The sequence below is a fragment of the Clupea harengus genome, chromosome 4 (assembly GCF_900700415.2).
Source record: "Clupea harengus chromosome 4, Ch_v2.0.2, whole genome shotgun sequence".
Lineage (NCBI taxonomy): Eukaryota > Metazoa > Chordata > Actinopteri > Clupeiformes > Clupeidae > Clupea > Clupea harengus.
Window position 1 is genome coordinate 7,569,122 of NC_045155.1, and position 22,075 is coordinate 7,591,196.

The 22,075-nt window shown below is 45.5% G+C and overlaps 1 protein-coding gene across 2 annotated transcripts in view; it reads left to right on the forward strand.

Moving 5' to 3' along the window:
- The first annotated feature begins 414 nt into the window (after positions 1-414).
- Positions 415-22,075, forward strand: part of klhdc8b (kelch domain containing 8B) — an 85,534-nt gene continuing 63,873 nt past the window's right edge. Inside the window, exons 1-3 of one of the 2 annotated variants that reach the window (XM_031565976.2) lie at positions 415-957; positions 13,122-13,831; positions 14,634-15,729. In XM_031565976.2, the coding sequence (XP_031421836.1) occupies positions 15,339-15,729 (391 nt within the window). In that variant the 5' untranslated portion in view covers positions 415-957; positions 13,122-13,831; positions 14,634-15,338. The remainder of the gene's footprint in view (positions 958-13,121; positions 13,832-14,633; positions 15,730-22,075) is intronic. The other variant, XM_031565975.2, reaches the window with a different exon arrangement.

Sequence of the window (22,075 nt, forward strand, 5' to 3'; positions counted from 1 at the left end):
TAGGCCATTAGTAAGCCGCAGGGGGGCAGTGTGACCATTGATTTTCTGTAGGGATCAGTCTGCAAAGCGTTTAATGTCAGGTGGGGCGCACCTCTGACTGGTATAATTTGTCATAAAAGTCGGAGCAGATGCCGCGCAGGGGGAGCCGCGACGGGGGGCAGCGACAGACAGTAATGTATTGTTTCGACTGAGTAAATGGAATTCTGCATTATGCATCCAATTACACGTCCGCGGTTTGTAGCCGGGCAATCAGCACAAAGATAAAGTATGGATTTATGTAACTGTCTGATAATACATCTCGGACTGCTTTCCAGTTTCCTGAATACCTCCTCGTAGAACGTAGCACCAATAAATCAAAAAGCTATACCTAGTTTAATTAGACTATTGGGTTTAATTAAAGAGAACCGACGCATTCCCATGGCAGTTTGTAATGGTTGTGTTGTACAAGTTATCCTCCCTTGAAAACTTAAATGATTATATTTCAGCTTTAAACTTGATTCTATACTTTAAAATAAATGTACATACAGAACTTGATATTTTGGAGAGCTAGAGCGCTAGGTTGAAATATTGGCTACGTTAGCCTGTTCCTTACAAAAAAATCAGAAGCCCATATCTCAAAAATGACTAACGATGGATCTCAGACCATCATCTCTTTACAAGATGTAGCTAACAAAAACAAGTGTATTCCCTGACGACACAGAATGTGTTTTACAGCAGCAACCAGTGAGGTAAAGTGCATATTTTACGCACCAGCGCGGGGAGGGAGAGCAGAGAGTGTGCTGATTTGCCAATGGTAGAGTCCAACAGCTGATTGTTTGCTCGAGAGTCGAGACACTAAACACAGAGCGAGGGATCTGCGAGCGCTTCGCGCAGTATACGAGGTTGGAAAGGTTGTCAGAGTACTTCACTGGCGGGACGTGGCTATGAGGATGTCCGTGGGGAGGAGATGCTTTTAAGGTATAGTGGCTTTTCCACGTTGGCAAAAGTTTTGTGTTTGGTCTTCGTCCGTCACACCATAATCCGAACCTCACTTTGGACCTTGTGTGACTTAATGTTGTGTGTTTGGGTTCTTGGGAAAAAAGCAAGAGCACGATTCAAAAGAAATTCGAATTTGGGTTTTTGCCCAATCCAGCCGTCTCAGAGAGGTTCAAGAATGTAACTGAAAATGCTTGTTTCAATATTAGCCTGAATGTTCAATCGCTTATATTTTCTTGCCATTTTTTTTGCCTTCATTGACATGGACACAAGCGTGTTCTTGTATCGGATAGGCCAGTTTAAGACTTAGGACTGTTTGCTTCTGTGATGTATGTATGTATGCAGTAGAAAAATAATAACTCGTTCCATGTGTTTATTACACAGTTTACTTGATGTCACATTCAAATTGTCATATCTCATCAAATAATTGCACAGACGTTTCACATAGTCTAGGTTTGCTGCGCTTCAGACAAGTCGGCTCTGCAGTCTCGGCAGCACCAGCTTTAACGTTGCAGTGTTTAGGGAAAGGATGCGATCTAATGCCGCTGTACAACGTTTTTAGGTTCTTCCAGTGTCGGTATGATATATTTAATACTGGGATCATTCAAACAGCTGTTATCTCAACCTTATTTTGCGGGTACTATTATTTAAAACTGAAAGGAAGTTAAAGCGTCCGTCCAATACTGACGCAAAATTGATCTAAAAAAGCTAAAAATGTATCTAATTTCTACCTGCTTCTGCACATCTCCTCGTTAGGTGTTAGTATCACCTGTTCCAGTGACACCTTGAATTCAAAAACTTAGTCCCAATCCCTCTCTGATCCTGCGCCCCTTTTCCACCCTCATACATTTTAACATGACATTGTTCCTCCATGCTAAATATTTAGTTTTTCTTTGTTTTCCCCTCTGCAATGGTAATTATTTAATTTTTCTATTGTTGTCACTAGCATATGGGCGCCCTTATGCTCGTTTGCTCTGCGCCCCTCTTCATGCTGTGTCCCTGATATAGCTGTTGTCATACATCATTTTTCATTTATGTCAGTCTCTTCCGTTAAATTCCTCGTCCCACAAGTGGAAGGCTGCCTTTTTATTCAGCTTATGTTCCAAAAATAGTTCCTTCTTTTGCTATACATAGCTTCCGTACTTTGAACTCACCTAGCCTACTTAGCTCTGCCCACGTACAGTGTAAATAATCTTACATCTCCTCCAGTCTGTAATTTTCTCATAATCAAATGTACTCGTTAATCATGGCGTTTCATAGACTCCTTTCTTGTCTGCACCCTTGAGGCAGTAATTACCGTCATGTGTATAGAGTTGATAACCTGATCCTACCCAGTGATCATTTGCATAATCATACGAAAGGTTAAAGCGCTACTTGCTGAATACACAGCGAGAACACCATACAGGTGGGATGCTCATTTTCTTGTTAACTAGTCGCGAGAGTTTTAACAAATGGCAGGTTACAGGCATATTAAACAAAAGTGACAGGCATATGTTTAAATAATAATAACAGGCGAATTGTTTAAAAAAAATGTGCTAATGAGAACGTTGAATATAGGCTTAGTTCATTCTTAATTTCACCCCTTGTTTTTGGCTTCTGTTTTGAATGTCTACCTTATGGTTGTATGCCATACACTGCCGTGCAGGCTGCAACACCGTAAAACACACAGCTGGTGTCATTGGAAATACTGTGTAATATCGGTCTACATACAAGGTAGGGGAGGTCATAAGCTTTAGCATTTGCTGGTGAGTTTTCTCAGACTGTAAAAGGCAATGCAGTGTAGGAGCACTATCACTTTAAAAAGACTAATCCTCAGCAAGTCATTGCAATGGGTGCTACAGTTAAGATGACGGAGATGAAGACTATTAAACTACAGTAGCAAACCATTAGGTGTAGACTACAGCAGCCTCCGTGGGATTTTCTTCTAAAAGTGACTAAACTTTCGTAGAGCGAGAGACCATCCAAATATTTTTTATACATTCTGGACCTGTTTGGAGGGACAACTTGCCATGACATCTGTTGAGGCTGATACAGATACAAAATGAAAGGATTTAATGAATGTGAGAACACTCTCAGACTTGTCCTCAGAAGCTTTGCTATTCAGTTAAACTCATCTCTTTGTCCCAGCACTTGCCAATTATTTTTTTTATCCAGTTGCTTGATTTAATTAATGTTCACTGAGTGGCTAGAGGATATATATGTGTGTCTGTGTGTGTGTGTGTTTGGGTGTGTGTAAAAGAGAATGTTGCTTTGATGAGCTTTTTGGCTATCGAGGTTTTCTTTTAAATAAAGATTTCATGCTGTAAGGCATACTTAATGGTCAAATTAACTTTGAAAGAGAAAGCTGGTCCTTTAAAGAGGACCTCTTCATCGAAAACACTGATGTACTTAATAAGCTAATTTCAACAAAAATGATTCAAAAATAATATGATTCCATATTAATGGAAAAGGACATTAAAGTTATAAATCCACAGGCACATTGGCTTAATTGCCTGCCACTCGCTCTAGTAATTACTAAGGTTAGAAGGTGGTCTCTGTTTCACATCAACGGTATCAGGTGCTGTGAAGAATTAATGCAGTGAGCGACCCCAAACACAAAAGCAACGCATGCAAGTGAATCACCGATTTACCGTAATCTTGCCCAGTTGGGCTTGTGCCAGTTCCCTGTTGCCTGGCTACTCTTCATGCCTGAGTCAGATTAGCTCACTGATGGAGAGCAGCAAAGCAGATGATGGATGACTTGTGACCTAACTAACTTGACCTTATCGCCCCGACCCCCCATTGACCACATGCTGCCGCCGCTGCACCCAGAGTGTGGAGATTTAATTAAAGAGATGCGAGGGGACCCGTGCTGCAGCTTTGATGTCAGTTAAAGGAGGTGGTCAAGTGGCTACACTTGCATTAACCAATGTAGACGCAGGAATAAGCATAAATGTACACACATAGTTATAGGCCTGTACCTTACATATATGCATATATCTAAACAAACATTACACATATGTTAATTGTCTTAAATCTGATACAATCACACCATTGATGATCCCTAACACACACACACACATACACACAAGGAGTGGTTCAGAATAGGCTGTCATCTTATTTCTGACATTGTCTCTAAATGCAATGATGTTGAGATCCAGAGAGACTTCAGTGGCACGTACACCCTGCACACCTGGGATTACACACACAAGATGTACATGTGCTACAGGTTCTGTATTTCTCCACTGGAAGCTCAAAGGTCAACCAGCAATAGATACAAGAGTGTGAAGAAAACTGTGTAGTGTCACGTACCCTCCATCTTGATTGATTAAGGGCAGAGGAGTAGTTTGATGAATGTTGCTGCTCTGAGCAGGGGCGACGGGCAAGGCTAATTTCATTCCAAACATTTATCTTTTGAATTTCCTCATTTGATTGACGTCTGAGATGGCGGCCATGGGAACAGGAGGGGAGGATGAAGTGAAGTGTTTTTCAAAAACAAGTCCAATTAAATCCACTGTCACAAGTTTTGATCATCACTTCCACTGTGCTGCAGATAATTACAATTATAATCCGTTCCTCATTATGACTCATCCACGCAAAAGAAAATGACGCTGTAAGAAATGAAAATGGCCAAAAACACAGGACAAGTTAAATAACACACAACTGATAATACACACACACACAAACACACACACACACACATACACTTGCAGCCCAGCTACACAGATAAAGACAAACACAAGGGCATTACACACATGTTATCCCTTACGCTTCATAAATAAGATGAAATACCCTTCTCACCATGTCTAAACTAATGTATTGGCTTTCAGGAAAGCAAGCCTAATTTCAGCTTTTTGGTGGAGTGCAGTAGAACTAATTGATATGCTCTGAAGAGGCGCCCTATGGAAGCCCCGTAAAAAAAAAATCAACCTTCTCACCTCAGATTTTTCACTTTGAATGAAGTTTGTTAGAGCATGTCCTCTTAAATATCCCCTGCATACATATTTATGCGCCCAGGAAAGTGCTTGCTTCATCACATTTTCCACTCTGATCCGCATTCCTCTTAGACTCTGAGGACACCTCATTAGGAGGTCTCAGAATGAGAAAGGGCCTAGACCACTGCTCCACTGGTGGGTAATCATTGCTGAAGTAACTAGTGTTTTACTGTAAGAGAGAGCGGGCTTCAGTTAGAAAGGTATGAGAGCAGAGGAGTTTTATGTGTTGACTCTGAAATGTTGAAGCGCTTCATCAGTCTTTCACATGGACCTGGAAGTTTGGTGAGCTTTTCTTTTTTCTGCCTCTACTTCTTCCATTATTGTCTCAGTGTGTTCCCTCTCTCTCTCCTTCTCCCTCTCTCTCTCTCTCTCCGTGGGTTCAGAGAGGTTGGTTAGGCCCAGGGGAGAGCATCGCTCTCTGCCACGTTATAAAAAACGAACAGGCTGAGATTGATAGAAGTGGTGCAGAAACGCAGGTGGGGAAGAGGGCGAGGCCACCCTGGGTGAGAACAGAGAAGTGTAAAACAGAATGTAGCGTTCAAGCTCTGAGAAGGTGGTCTTACAGCAGAGATTGAGCTTCCTGAAGAAGGACCACAGGGAGCTGACAAATTTCATTTCCACTCCCTTGCTTTCACACTCGTAATCTCTTCCCATCTCGCCCGTTCTCTGGCTGGCTCCCTCTTTTGGCCTGTGCATCTATCTCTTTCTTCCTCTCTCTCCTCCATCATCTCTCTCTCTCCCTCTATCTCTCTCTTGCACTCTCCCATTCTCTCTCTTTCTCTCTCCGTCTCTTTTGTCCCCCTGCCACTGCAGTTGTGAGAGCAGTGACACCTCTGTTTTCATCCAGAGGCAACAGAACGCCAAAGCCAGTCAAAAACCCCCCAGCCCTCTTGCCCCTGGAGGGAAGTGGTCAGAAGGGCAAAATATTCTGAGCAGACACCTCCAATCATCTGCTGTCTATTTCTCCTGTTGGGGGGGGGGGTTTATTTCAAGTATGCGGCTTAGTGACAAACCTGGGTAAGTTAACTCAGAGTAAGTGGTGAACCTACTAATAGAAGAGCTCTATGGCTTCATTCTCCTAGCAAAACAAAACCATAGGGCTATTCTTTTAGGAGGTTTACCACTTACCAAGGGTTGTCACTAAACCACGTACGTGGAACACCCCCCTTGCCGGCACTGATGATTTATTGAACTAGTATATGTGTGGGTTTGTAGTTGCAACGTTGGCATTTAATGCGATTCTATCATCTGATGGGTTTGTAGTTGCAACGTTGGTATTTAGATTCTATCATCTGATGGGTTTGTTTGTTTGTTTAGTGTCTTTTGTTGTGTTGCTGTTTGTGTTGGATATTTTGTTGTTTTGCCCGCTGTGCATCCGTTTCTCTCCTTCTTCCCCTCTCCCTCCCTCTCTCTCTCTCTCCCTCTCTCCCTTTCCCTCTCCCTCTCTCCCCCTCTCCCTCTCTCCCCTCCCCCCCCCTCTCTATCACCTGCTGCACTCTGCAGCTACTTCCTGTGATCACAGGTGATGATAGATTGCTGTTTTGCTGTGGCTTTGCACGGGTACATGTTCAATCCACTTTAGTTCTCACAATCTCTCCATCTTGCCCTTCTCTCTGTCTCAATATCTCTCTCTGTCTCTGTCTCTGTCTCTGTCTCTGTCTCTGTCTCTCTCTCTCTCTCTCTCTCCCATTTCCCCTGTCTCCTTAAATTGCTCTGGCCTAGTTTTCGTGTGCTCCCTGGATGGCTCAGTCTGGCTGTTCGCATTGTGGCCTTGGACTTGGGGGACGGACCCCTGCTGCTGTGGTGGGCCGCATGTGTGGGTGTTTGTGTGTGTGTGTGTGTGTGTGTGTGTGTGTGTGTGTGTGTGTGTGTGTGTGTGTGTGTGTGTGTGTGTGTGTGTGTGTGTGTGTGGGTGTGTCTCGCTACTTCCCAGGGTGTGTGTGAGAAACGTCCCCTGTTTGTGTTCCTCCATCACCCTGCTGGGACTTGTGGTCCCAGGCTGACAACAGTGTGGCTTCTCATGGCAAAATGTTTGTTCAGTAGCATTTTGTAGTAGATTATTTTTGGTATGAGGACAGCATCAATGACACAGAGGGAAAAGAAGAGAGAAGAAAGAAAGAAGAGGGAGAGAGAGAGAGATGTTGGTTGTTCAGTAGGTTGATAGCTCGATTCCTTGGTATACATATTGTGTCTATCTGCACATAGCACTGTTTCATGTCTTCTTCACTACAGATTCAACCCAACTTTAAATGCTATGAATAATGTTGGCCCCTTGCATTTGTGTGTGTGTGTGTGTGTGTGTGTCTGTGTCTGTGTCTGTGTGTCTGTGTCTGTGTGTTGTAATTGCAAGCGTTAATGCAGGGAAGAGCGTATGGTATGGCTGACGTAAGACTAATACTTTTTACAATGTGCCTTATAATGACCGTAAAGACCACATTCAAAATCACATGTCTTGTATGTAAACCTGTTGCCTTGCCACTGAGACTTCCCAATGCATTTGGATCTTGTCCTACTGCTTTTGCTTATCGATCCAAATAAAGGCCTATTGTGTGTGTGTGTGTGTGTGTGTGTGTGTGTGTGTGTGTGTGTGTGTGTGTGTGTGTGTGTGTGTGTGTGTATGTGAGATGTGTGGTCTTGGCTGCTTTTCTCCCTTGATTGTGTGTGCGCTCATGGATGTGTGAAGCAGCAGAGCGTCTGATTGGACAATTGACCTGAGGGCACTTCCTGATGCTTCCACAATGCTGTTTATCACCTAAGAGATGCCTGAGCCGTGCCTAGATCACAACACACACTATAATCTCTCCCTTTCTTTCTTTCTTTCTTTCTCTATCTCACACTCTTTTCTCTCTTTCTCTTCCCCCACCCTCTCCTTTTCTCACTAATTTTCTCTCAAGCTCACTATCTCTTTCTCTGTATCTCTTGTCTTTTTATCCATCTTTTCCTCTTTTTTTCTCTTCCTCTCTTTCTCTTCCCTTCCTCTGTCTCTCTTTCTCTCTCTCTCACTTTCGTTCCCTCTCTTTTATCTCTCCAATTGTCTGTCTGTGTCACTCTCTGATTGTCTCAGTGTGTCTGTCTAATTTCTCTTTGTCTCACTTTGTATTCTCTCTGATCATTTGTCTTCCTCCATGTTTTGACTAAATCAGCATTCGCTGAAACACACTCCTGGCCGATGATTCCAAGTTTTTCGTTTGCCCAACACTCCCCCCTCCCGCGGGCTTCAGAAATGAGCCGTTCCACTTCTGGGCCTGTTCTCCACTCCTTCCATCCATCTAAAAGATTCCTGCTACTGTTCAGGGGGCCTCTGTGACGTGACACTTAACACGCTTCTGTTCTGTGTTTTCGTCTGATATAGCCAAGCCATTTATATCCCTGTTCCTCACAGCATGGATCACAGGAACAAAGCCCCCGCACCCCCGCAGCCCCCTACTGCTCATCTTTTATACCTGCACAAAGCAGCGCCACCACAAATACGCCCGCGTCTTAATGGATTTTCCGCTATCGTCACATCTACGCCACTGCCTTGTCATTGATCTCATACAGAGTTTTAATGACTGCCTCTGTGTATGCAGTAGTGGGGAGCAGTGAACTGCATGCCATTAAACTAGTACGTAGGTTAACAACATTTTGCTGTGGCTTGTTGGTGGTTGAACTACATTCATATTTTCATAGTGATTCAAGTAGCAACATTTCTTTTTTGCCATTTTTGTGTTGCCCAGGCACTGCATTAGGCAGGCACTTTGTGTAATGCATGTGCAAATGTTCAAAGAAGTTGTGGCCTGCTATTTGAGAGGTCCCTCGGCTGACTGAGTCATCCTGCTTGGTGCAGTACCCTCACCTGGACTCTAGTTTCTGGAAGGCAGGTGTTTGACTGATGGACATTGAATACAAAACCAAAGCTGACATTCCTTGTATTTCCCATGAATAGTGGGGTGTATTTATATTGTGTATTATGTATATATTGCAGTTTTGCAGTAAATTCAATTGAGTGGCAGCTTTGGCTGGCATGTGACTTTTTGTGTTATATTTTGTTATAATGTCATATCACACGTACTTTGTCAATCTGAGTAGTTTAGACTACTTTTTCTAAACAGCTTTAGATTTCTTCCTGCTGTAGTTCAAAGTCTTTCAGTGTGAAGTAATTGGTAGCTTGCAATGCTATGCTTTGAAAGTAGCTTCCCCAACACAGTGTGTATATATGTGTGTTTGTATTGATGTATGTGCGTGTGTCTGTGTGTGTGTGTGTACATGAGTTTTGCCTATGTGCTTGTGTTTCTTTGTGAATGTGTGTCGGTGTGTGTGTGTGTGTGTGTGTGTGTGTGTGCATGCATTTTCCTTGAGTGCCTGTCTATATGAGTGGGAGTGTCATGGATGTGAGTATGTGTACTTTTGTATATAAATATATACCTGTGCGTGTGTGTGTGTGAGTGTGTGTGTGTGTATATAAATATATACCTGTGTGTGTGTGTGTGTGTCTGTGCGTATATGCACACCTGTGTGTGCATACACACCTTAGCTCTGGGCCCCTGTGTCTGTGGAGGCTAAACACAGAGATGTGATGAGTTTTGTGAGCTGTCTGTCAGCGGAGGTGGTGAAGAGTCGATGTGAAGCAGGACGGATGGGGAACAAACACGAGAGTAGACACTGGAGAGGCGGGGGCTGGGGTGGGGGGAGGGGCGGGGGGCGCAGGAGGCCAGGGGGGGCGAGGGGTGGGTAGAGAGATGAATTATAAATGACAGCCCAACATCAAAATTTCAGATTGAATCTGCAGCAAAGGGGAAGGCAGGCAAAACAAATAAAATATCCAAGTGAGAAAGGTCTGATGTTTGGCTATTTCTTTTATACTCCCTGTCTCTCTTTTGAAATTGTATCACAAAACCGTTTGTTTCAGCCCACAGGATTAACATTTTCAAAACATAGTGAGCATTAGCTAAAGTGATGTTGTGACAGCCTCATTAGGAAAATTCCCCTCCGAATGTCTGCCGCTACATGAAGTCATTTTTTTCCCCGATTCCCCAATGGACCAGCAAGAGGCAAAGACTGAACCCTGTGGAAAAAATGAAGTATACGGCCCTCTTCAGCAAACAACACATGTAGCTTCATCATTCATCATTTAAGCACACCTAGCAGCTCAGCATCTCAGCCTCGTCTTTTGTGCTGGAACTTGAGCGTCGGCTGAAATGTTTGCCTGGTCCCTCTGTGACTGTCGTGAATGAGTAAGCTGTGATCATGGATATTATAGGACTTGGTATCAATGCCAGGGCAGCAGACTCGCTCGAAGAAACCCTGGGGGTGTCGTTGGAAGCCATCCTGGACTCAAAGCAGCGATTAGTTCTACTGGATCAGGAAGTCTGTTCCTCTGCAGCTTTAGAGCAGTAGTTGTTGTTGTTTTTTCCGTTGTAGTCACAGCTTGTTCATCAGTTGTACTAAAACAAGCAGAGTGTTTAGAGTGTGTATGTGTGTGTGTGTGAGTGTGTGTGTGCGCACGTGTATTTGTGTGTTTTTTCTTTGTGTGTGTGTGTGTGTGTGTGTGCACATGTGTGTGTACTGTGATGTTGAGGAGAATGGTTTGTGATGGCCATGACTGAAGGCTCTCTCATTGTCTATCTGATCTCGCCATCACATCCATATGTAATCGCTCCATGATCACGCGGCGCTCTGCAATTCTAATCAGCACATGAATTATCCATCCACCTGAATTCACTCACTTCTGTTTTGGTCCCTCAGGTACACGTACACGTACTCACACACACACACACACACACACACACACACACACACACACACACACACACACACACACACACACACACACACACACACACACACACACACACACACACACACACACACACACACACACACGTACTCACACACACTCACAGTCTCAGTCATTTGAAATTGTAATCAGTCTCAACACATCATAACAAGAAGTCTAAAAACTCTCTTTGCAATTTATTCCACACCACCATTGTTACAGCGTAACTGCACCATTAAGTAGAGTGTTACACTCTAATAACCATTGTCTAATAGGACTTTGATAATATGCACTATTACTTATATACCATAACTCTTCATTCCTTATAATGTGTATAGTAAAATGGATTACTATATTATGGATTATTATCCATAAGAGGAATCTGGAGGAATACAGGAGAGGAAAAGGGACCTTTATTGATTTATTTGGGTGGGAAATATCTTGGAGAGAAGGGCCATCAAGTTCAATCTTTTTCTCTCTCCCGCTCCACTTTAGTTCATGTAAGTTAAAAGCATTACAATAACCTTACTTGTCACTACTTAATGTTACATTGCTTAATAGCGCAGTTATATTTTGATTCAATAATTGTGATGTAATATAAAAGAGACCCTCTTCGGGTTTACCCAGAGAGAGAGAGAGAGAGAGAGAGAGAGAGAGAGAGAGAGAGAGAGAGAGAGACCCAGACTGTGGCAGGCATGGTGGTTGACCTCCTCCTGCCTGGTCCGCTGTAACCTCCGCAGTAGAACATGAGCAGTGTGAGGACATGGAAGTCAGGGGGTTGATTGTCACCCGTCAGACAGACAGATTCAGGCCACAGTCGTCGTCGTCCCCCCCTTGTAATGCCCTTCACAGGGGTTTAGGGTGGGGCGAGTGTAGGCAGTGGCTGTGGCAGTATGTGTGTGTGTGTTGCGGGGTTCTCCTCCTACAGGGTTGTCATATGGGTGGAATCGCTGCTGATTAGAGTGACATTTATATGCAAGAGCCCTGTCATACAGGGGCAGGGTGGGGGGGTGGGGTGTGGTGGGCAGAGGCAGGGAGCCCCCGCTGCTCGTGTTTGGCACACTGCCAGCTTCCCCTCCACTTCCCCTGCACTCGTCTCATCTCGTCTCTGTGTTGGGAAGAGCCAGGCGACAGCGCTAAAGAGTGGTCAGCAGAAAAGATCCGCACAGCAGGGTGGACAGTGAGAGGGCGAAGAAGGACAGAGAGAGAAGAAGGAGAGAGTGGAGGGAGAGAGAGGGGCCTTCAATAGAGGCGCTATCAGTATTTCGCCGGCTAACGAGAAATTAAACCCAAATTAGCACTGTATGACAAGGTCTTTGTTCTCATTTCTCTCTGTCTCGCTGTCTCTCTCTGTCTTTTTTGACTCCTGTGGAAAACTTTTTGCAGAATGAAAAACATTCTTTAGAACTTAAGTGAGGTCTCTGAACAAAACGTTTAAGCCTGTGAGCTTTCCCTGAGCCTTCAACAGTGATGGCTGATTATTTAAACTATCCGTGCCGTATTCCTTCATTTACAAAAACGCCTCAGATGGTTTCACATCGTCAAGGTGAAGAGCATAAACACTGCCACACTCAGCAGATACACCTACACACCCAGTAAAACTCAGCCTTGGAAGACTGAGGAGAATTGCGCGTATTGATTTTTTGTCAGAAGATGAGGCGCATCAAAGGAAATCTGTCGAAAGGTCAAAGCAACATGACAAATGGCCTCTAAAAAGCCTTTTAAAACACGATGATATCCATGGCCTCCGAGAACACAGAATATAATAACTACTTCCTGTAGACCCACACAGTCTTAGCTGAGATCATGTTGTGATTGTGGTTTTATGTTTTTTTTTCTACTCGCAGTCCTTTGAAGTAAATTCCTATCAATAGCAGCCATAGTTGCAGTGGCTGTCATCAGGAAAGTCAGCTTTGTTATAAGCCATTTCCCTCAGCAAGCCACTAATTGACTCTAATTAGAATTAGATGGATGTCCCCAGGTATACACATTTGCAGTCTTTGTCTGGTTTTTCACCCTAACAACCACCCTCACCCCCGCACCCCCCTCCCCCATTTGTTCGTCCTGAATTTTGGTTTGATAACTCCCCTAAATTGGCATAATCCTTGTTAAATCAGTTGTATGGTCAAATGCACTAAATAGCTTCCAAACATTACAATGTTAAGGAATTATATTTGTCTCTACATAACATGTATGTTTGTACAGTGTGTGTGTGTGTGTGAGTGTGTGTGAGTGAGTGTGAGTGAGTGTGAGTGTGAGTGTGAGTGTGAGTGTGAGTGTGTGAGTGAGTGAGTGAGTGAGTGAGTGTGTGTGTGTGTGAGTGTCTGTCTGTGTGTGTGTGTGTGTGCGCATCCCTCGCTCCAGCTGGCTGTGCTTGAACTCAGTGCAGTATTTGTGTTTTTCTCTTTATTTTCCAGGAAAAGCTTTCTGGCCCTCCATCCCCAAGGACCTCACACTCACACCGCTCTCACCTCCTCTGAGGGCGACAGCAGATAAATCTCTGGAGTGTCACGACTAAGCACACCTCAAGCTCCCAGGAGAGAGACAGAGAGAGAGAGAGAGAGAGAGAGAGAGAGAGAGAGAGACAGAGAGAGAGAGGGAACGAGAGTGAGAGGGACAGAGAGAGAGAGAAAGAGTGAGAGATCCCAGTTGACCCCTCCCTGGGCACATCGCCTCACAGTGCCAAGAGCGACATTCAGCTCTGCTTCCTGCTCTCTCTTTCCCATTGCCGGCAGCCTCCTCTTCCTCCCCCCGGTTCCTTATTCAGGTCTGGCTCTTGCCCGTACCTGGTCTAAATAATTAGGCCAGTGGACAGTCTGCTTGTCCTGACCCGTGGTGTGGCGTGTCATGTAGCGTGCAACAGGGCTGCAGTGTCGTCAGGCTCCTGATTAAACACCGAACCCAATTAAGAGGGAGAGAGGTGGGGAAGGCCCATCTGGAGTGTGACTCTTTCTCTCACACACACACACACACACACACATCTCACACCTGAAGACACCTGACTCAGCCCAGCAGTCTGCCCCTTGACACACACACACACTCAGACACACTCACACACCTCCTCCTGCCCTCTTCCACAGCAGTGCTGTGCTCTCCGAGGAGTCTGTCCATCTGTTATCGCTAGCCTGTGAGTTTTCCCTCTGCATTATCGGTCTTTTTCATGCACACACACAGAAAGACACAAACACACACACACACACCTGTTGGAGACCCTGCAGGGCCACACTCCTCTACATCACTCAGGACGTCTTTGTCTGTTTCACACACACGAAAAACACGTGAATCTCCCTGCAGGGCCATAGATCCAATCACACCTTTTTCATTTAATACCTTATATCTATTCATCCTCTCTCTCTCTTTGGTTCTCACCGTGTGTGTCATTCATCATTGTTCTAAAACACTAATTAGGGTCAGATACCTCACTGTAATTGGGACCTCTAACTACCTAGGCCTCCTAATTAGAATGATTTAGTGTGGTCTGAGCAGAGAGTCCCTTGACATGCGGTGACCTTTGGAGAGGGCCAGGCAGCTGCCCCTGTGAACCTCCTTCCATTTCCCACACCTCTCTTACACACACACACACACACACACACACACACACACACACACATACACACACACACACACACACACACACACACACACACAGGCACGCACATACACACGCACACACACATGCCCAGCCTACACCCCCACCCCACCGCTTCTGTAAATGTCACTGCCCTGGCCATTGAATCATCCGGGTGAAAGAGATTTATTTTCTCCCTCGCCATTTACTTCCAAAGGCCGCGAGGTCTCCATCTCAAGGGGGAGCACAATTGCCTGATCCCACTGGGAATGGCAGATAGACCTACGGCTTGACAGCGGCATTCTGGGACTTGTAATTTTGTCCTCACTAATTAGGGGAAATTCTCTATTCTTTTCTCCAGGTAATTGCTGCTTGCTCTCATTACACCTCGAAGGGACTGCTCATTTGAAGGACGCAGCACATTTCCTATCCCTCTCTCGCCGCTGGGTAGATTGGATTTGGAGACGCTGGAGAGGTAATTGCCATTGACAGAGGAACTTAATGAAGGATCTCAGGGCAGTCATGGCCATGGATTATTGGCAGCACTGAGGCCTCGGCGCTTCGCCGTCTGATCCAGAAACGCTTCCACCTTATCCATGACATTTCGAAGGAATTACTCTTGAATCTGGGCAAACTGCTGGAGAAGTTCAAACTAAGGAAGACTTCTAGGCACTCACTGTCTGGCTGGCCCTTAACTCACTGTCTGCAAGGCAGGGCAGGTGCAGTAATTAATTTTTGGCCTGCCAGTAAAAGCTGTTTTTAGTGAATGTTGAAAAAGGCAGTGGAGATGAGTAAAACATCAAATTCCTAGCCCCCCTCCCCCTCCCATACTCTTCCCTCTCCCTCTGAGCCTACAGCACTGAAGGGTTTTGACTCATTTAACAGAACTCCCCCCTGCTGTCACTCTGATAATCCCCCCCCAGTCCTTTTTTGTGTCTCTGATAGATTTTACCCCCCCGCTCCGTTTTTTAACCACCCACACCCTCCCCTCCTACCCTGCTCAACCGCCCGCCCGTCGTGCCCGCTGTGCTATGCCCCACTGCTGCCACCGTCCCATCCTGGAGTCATGCCCATCCCCGAGATGGCTCTGACCCCCGTCAAGTCTCTGCAGTGGGAGGTGTTCCCGCCCATGCCCACGCGGCGGGTCTACTGCACGCCGGTGCTGCACGACGGCCTGCTCTATGTGATGGGCGGCTGCAGCGAGAGCGGCCTGCCCCTGGACGCCGTGGAGGCGCTGGACCTGGAGAGCCAGCACTGGTACACGCTGCCGCCCCTCCCCACCGCCAGGGCGGGGGCCTCGGCCGTGGTGCTTGGGGGCCAACTCGTGGTTATGGGCGGCATGGATGCCCAGCAGAGCCCGCTGGCGTCGGTGGAGGTGTACAGCATCGATGAGGGGAAGTGGGAGAGGAAGGCTGGACTGGGGCAGCCTTCTATGGGCATCACGGCAGTAGAGAAAGGTAAGCTGACACGGCTGTGTGGATTATACGTCCTGTGCTATGAGTTTCACCCTGAAATGTGTTGCTATGTCTTATAAATGTCTTCTCGTCAGAATTCTCTAATGAGGAAAATTTAAGGCATGGCACAAGTAACTTGCAGTTTTAAAAGGAAAGAGATGAATGAATTTGTAATACATTATAAATGAGCCAAAAAGTGAAACAGGGAGTCAGTAAAAAAAAACACCACAGCTATCAGTGAGACACAGACGATTGTAGTTCAGAGAGTGAATATATTATCCAATATTCTGTGCCAACTGGGTATGCTAAATATCGAAGCAGGTGGTTGAGCAAATGTATCAGCACATGGTTGCAGCACAAAGATAAATACAAGGATGTTACTGCAGCAGAACTTTTCAACCTGAGGTGCTGGAAAGGTCAAAACAACATGTCTTCCCCGTTACACGCCTGTTCCTAGACAGCCAACTCTCTCCACAGGAGTTTATGCGGTTTCTGTACAGAGCCGAGCTCTACTTAACCATCTGTTCCACATTGAGCCAGAGTAGTCCTCTGGAGAGGAACGTTCAGAACTGTCTTGGAATTCGGCTCAAGGACAAAACAGTACAACTGTTCTCCTGGAGGAGATGGTAGTGAAGATGCCCTCATAACGGAATGCATTAGCTTATAATTGATGGTATTAATTTAATGTTATTGAAGCCATTCAGTTAGAACTTTATTACGGCTAATAAATGGCTTACCGTTTGAAGAGCGTTTGGAGGGACTCTTTACTGTTTGGAGATGGAGTTGGATTTGCACAGCAGCAAGTGTTAATCATCAGCTGCATCAACTCCCCCTCTGTGGACTTGAGTCAGGCGGTGATTAGATCAATATTCTGAGTGGTGGATATCCCGGCTGTAATCACTCGCATTCTAATGAATGCCCTCAGAAAAGAACTGTGTTGGAGTGCTTTGGTTACAAAAGCCTGATAGTACATAGAATTATTTTCTTTCTTTTTTTTCTCTCTCTCTTTCTCTCTCTCTCTTTCTCTCTCTCTCTCCCTCACTGTGTGCTGCTCTCTTCTCCTCCTGCGTTGGTGTTTGAAAGTTGGCTCTTGCATGTTGAATATTTATACATTTAAAAAAAAAAGAAAGAAAGAAATGATCCGCAGTGGGGAACTGGTTGCCGTTTGGCTTTAGAATACTCCTCTGCAGTTTCCTCTGTGTCTCTGTGTTTCCTGATGCTGCAGAGGCTCGGGCTGGCGTTCGCTATCTCACCTCAGCACTCAGGCTACAGGCCGTTCCACAATGCATTTAATGGGGGACAGTAAGAGAAATAAAGCACATGGTGTAATTATTTGAATAGAGGAAAGATTATATCACTGCCCTGAAGCTACTCAATTGCAGTACATCCTGTGTGTGAAGTGTGTGCTCGACTGGGTGTGTGTATGTTTGTGTGTGTGTAGACTAATGAATGTGTGCCAAAATGAGGATGAGCACACATTTGAGTTTGAGTGCGTGTGTGTGTGTGTGAGAGAGAGAGTGTGTGTGTGTGTGTGTGTGTGTGTGTGTGTGTGTGTATGTGTGTGTGTGTGTGTGTGTGTGAGAGAGAGAGAGAGAGTGTGTATGTGTGTGTGACAGGGAGAGAGAGAGAGAGGTAGAAATGCCTTCATTTCACTTCTTTCCTATATTTGCCTTAGTGTCTTGAGTCACTGCAAGAGCAAGTCGTCATGCTCCTTGAACTATTTTCCTCTTCAGAGATGGCTGAGCTTTTGCCGTGTCACAGCCCGCTAGACCTTGGGATTTATTTCCTGCCTTGATATGTTCTTCTTTGTATCTAGCTGCGCCAGGAGGCCTGGTTTGAGTGCCTAATTACTGCAGAGTGGCTGTTAAAAGGACTGCTTCCTCCCTGTATTTGGTTGCCACTATATTTTGGATCACAGTGTATTACCGCTGATTACAGCATTGACACGATTCAGAAACTAAATGGAGCTAACCTACCACTGTGTTTGGCAGAGGTATTTATGGCAGTAATAGCAGCTTATGCGTAGGAGAGAGCAACCTTTTCTGCTTGCACACTAACATTATAATGTGACCCAGCCACCTAAAACCATTCAAGTATGCAACAGGAGAGCGATTTAGTGGGTTTGCCAGAGGCAGGATTACAGGGTTGCGCTGCCTGACGTCACCATAGATGTTTGTGCGTGGGTAAGAGGAATCGTGACTTTGGGCTAATTACTTCCTGATTGCTCATCATCTGGGGCCAATGGCAGTGCTGAACTCCAATGTCAGCGCTGATTGTTTTTGTGAGATGGAACTAACTCCAGCTTGACCCAGATCCTGCCAATCAAAAAAGCGAGAAGGCGCTAACTTAGGCAATGCTAGCTGGCTCCTGACGATATGTCTAAACGATATGACTCCTTGAAAAAGCCAAAACAACCACAGTTTGGCCCAGAAGCTGTAGTGGAATCGATTTGTGGCACACGGTAGAACACTAGGGGCACAGAACTCGGACAAAAGTAATCCTGATATGATGTTCGTTTTGGACTGATAGGCATTCAGACTTTAACAGGGTTGACTGAGTTTTGCCAATTTGCTGCAGTGTAAGCTGATTGGTGTTGGACACTGATATCACTTATCTGGCACCCTTGGAGGTAAAAGAAGTTATATTCCCTGGATGCATGCAGGAAATACGAACCGTGTTTCAGTGTAGCGCTTTATCATGCATCAGCGAATTCCGATCCTGTTCCTCCTATCAAGGTGCTGCTTTCACTCCTCTCTCTGTCTTTCTCCCTCTCTCTCACACTCTCTATTTCTTCCTCTGCATCCATTCCTTCCTCCATCTCCCTGCAGTGCGCCACAGTGAGGCGTGCTTCTGTGATTTGGTTCATTGGACTTCAGTAGTAGTATTTGAGCTAGATACGGTAAGGATAAAGAGGATATGAGGAACAGACAGGTCGTTAAAAAACAGTAACATAAACCAGTGAACAGTCCAACTGGCAAAGGCAGGGCAGCCATTGTAGAGGGGTCAAGGGATGCAGACACACCAATCCAGTCTTTAAGGTGGCCCAAAAATACAATTATATTGCACATTAAGTCGCGACCTTAGGCAAGCTCTCTGTGTTTTCAAAAATAAACAAATGCAGTCCTTGAAGCATGGCTTAAACTATCTAATAGCGATGTAAACTTTTTCTTGCACCCATTCCAGTGGCTCAATTGGTTAAGGGCGCGTTGCCATTGGAGAGTTTTCAATGTATGCCCTGTCCCCATTGGAGCACTACCCTCTGTTAGTTCTGATATACGGTTTGTTTGGGGTTAACGCGTAAAAAAACAACATGTACAAAATCAAATTGCGTTGCCAGCTGCTAACTGGTATATTTCTGTGAAATATCTCGAGGTGTACTCTAAAACACTGTTCTGACATTCTGTGGGTTACTGTGCCTGGACCACAAAACCACATAGTGAACAGCCTGTTTAATAGTGGTTATAAAACCTACCCCCAACATGCCATACAAAATGGTAAAAATAACTTCCTAATGGTGGTTCTTCCTATTGTTTCTCTCTCTGTGTGTGTCTCTCTCTCTCTCTCTCTCTTATTCTTTTTTCCCCTCACCCCAGTCCTGACCACGTCTCTCTTTCCCTCCCTCTGGTCTGCCATTCATGTCAGATGTGCTTGCACAGGCGATGATACCTTTGCATCATCTTCGGGACAAATTGCTCTGAGGCATCATTCCCACCTCAGTGTTTCTTTGATACAAATACCATCTCTCAATCTGGAGCCGTCTCCCAGATGTGTCTCTGCCACAGTAAATGTTTGTTTCAGAATATGACTATTGTTATTTTTCAGGAAGCTGTAGCAACCCCCCGGGAGATAAAGAGATGTTGATGGAGCAGTTATTCAGGCCGTATTGCCACATGCTTTGACAGCATTAATTGACAAAATGATGTCTGAAATGATTTGACTGCTTGTTTGCAAAGCACGTAATGGTGTTAGAGCTGCTGCTCTAGCTGTTTTCAAGGCCTCTGTCTGTGACAGAGGCCTTGAAAACAGCTAGAGCAGCAGCTCAATCCTCAGCTCTCGTCCTGCTTGATTTATCAGCTGCGTTTGATACAGTCAACCACCGCATCCTTCTGTCCATACTGTCAAGTATGGGCATTTCTGGCAAGGCGCACTCCTGGTTTGAATCGTACCTCACTGGGCGCTCGTTCAATGTGTCATGGCAAGGTCAGCTGTCTGTACCTCACCACCTTACCACAGGGGTGCCCCAAGGCTCGGTGATGGGACCACTTCTCTTTGCCATTTACACCACTTCGCTGGGCCCTATCATCCGCTCGCATGGTTTTTCCTATCATTGCTATGCCGATGATACTCAACTGTTTCTGTCTTTCCCTCCTGAGGACACCACTGTCTCGGCGCGGATCTCGGACTGTCTTGCTGATATATCCACATGGATGAAAAACCACCACCTTCAGCTGAACCTGGCCAAAACGGAACTGATGGTCTTTCCAGCCAAACAGGCCATCCACCACAACATCAGCATCAATATTGACTCCTTGTCTCTTGTTCCATCCAAAACAGCAAGAAACCTCGGGGTCATTATTGATGACCAACTGACTTTCACGGACCACATTGCCTCTGTCTCTAGGTCCTGCCGCTTTGCGCTATTCAACATCCGCAAAATCAGGCCGTACCTAACCCAGTATGCCACCCAGCTGCTGGTGCAAACCTTGGTGAATTCACGCCTTGATTACTGCAACGCCCTCCTAACGGGCCTGCCGGCTTGCGTGGTGAAACCACTACAAATGATCCAGAACGCGGCGGCGCGTCTGGTGTTCAACCAACCGAAGAGGGCACACGTCACCCCGCTACTCATTGACCTCCACTGGCTGCCTGTAGCTGCTCGCATTAAGTTCAAGTCACTTATGCTTGCCTACAGAGTGCTTGATGGTTCTGCTCCCACCTACCTAAATGCTCTTGTAAGGGCAAATGTTACACCCAGGATGCTGCGCTCTTCTAGTGAGCGTCGTTTGGCACTGCCGTCTGTGCAAGCACGGCAGTCCAGACTATTCTCATTTGTAGTTCCACGTTGGTGGAATGAGCTGCCCAGCACTACCAGAGCAGGGGCGTCCCTCTCTACCTTTAAGAAGCTTTTGAAGACCCAACTCTTCAGAGAGCACTTCCCGTCCTAACTGGCACTTCGACTAGTGCGTAACTTGCAATTACAGCAGTTACACTTCTGCACTCTTTCTTTCTTTTTATTTCATTTTGATATATTTCTAATGTAAAGTAGTATTTATTTATTGTTACACCAGGTTCTATTGCTCGTAGCTTGAATATTCTCTCCCTTGTACGTCGCTTTGGACAAAAGCGTCTGCTAAATGACTAAATGTAAATGTAATGTAAATGTGTTCACTGCTGTCTACGGATCTCTTTGTTGGCTCTGTTTGGTTGAAGACACCTCTAGTTGTATTCTATGTTTACACACAATAGCCCACCACCCTCCATACACACACATACACACACAGATACTTAAACACACACACGCGCTAGCCCAACCTGCAGCATCTCACTCCATCAGTGTCAATCACTGAAATGATTGACATGTGTCAGTCAGGATGCGTTAGGCCATGCAGTGATATTATTTTGTATCAGAACAACCTAAATGCATCTTTCTGGCCCACATTGTAGTGAGCATGACCCATGATGTGTATTCATACAACAGCACAAGCTCTCATACTCTAGCTGGCTGATGAGGTTGGTATGATTGACAGATGTCAGACAGACCCTGGAGCATCATGAGCCATCAAGAGCGAATGCACAGCTGCTTCTCCAATGCATCGCCTTCTCTCTACTGCTATTTGTTCGACCTTTCTCCATCTCTCTCTCCATCTTCTTTCTCTCTCTCTCTCTCTCTCTCTCTCTCTTTCTCAAATCTTATGAGAACTGATCAAGAGGGCATTGCTGTTGCCTGGCAACAGGTGTGTGTATTTTGTGTATGTATTTCTGTGTGTATGTGAGTACATCTTCATGATGTATTTGTATTTTTGTGTATGTGTGTGTGTGTGTGTGTGTGTGTGTGTGTGTGTGTGTGTGTGTTCTCATGTACACAAAAGACATTTTTAGAATAAACAAAGCAGCAGTCACCGTGTCCAAACCCCAGGCATCTTTGACACGGTTTGTTTTTTTGCGGTGGGAAATCACACCTCTGCTAGCCGGGACCACAATTGCTGCATAGTTCCGTCTCCTCGGGTTCCGCCCTGTCTGGAGGTTCTCGGGGGTTTGATCTCGCGTGCGGCTCAACTTTACATCTCCAGCCTGACCTCCTAACTCCAGCTCCTCTAACTTTTAATACGCCTCTGCCTCTCCCCCTCTG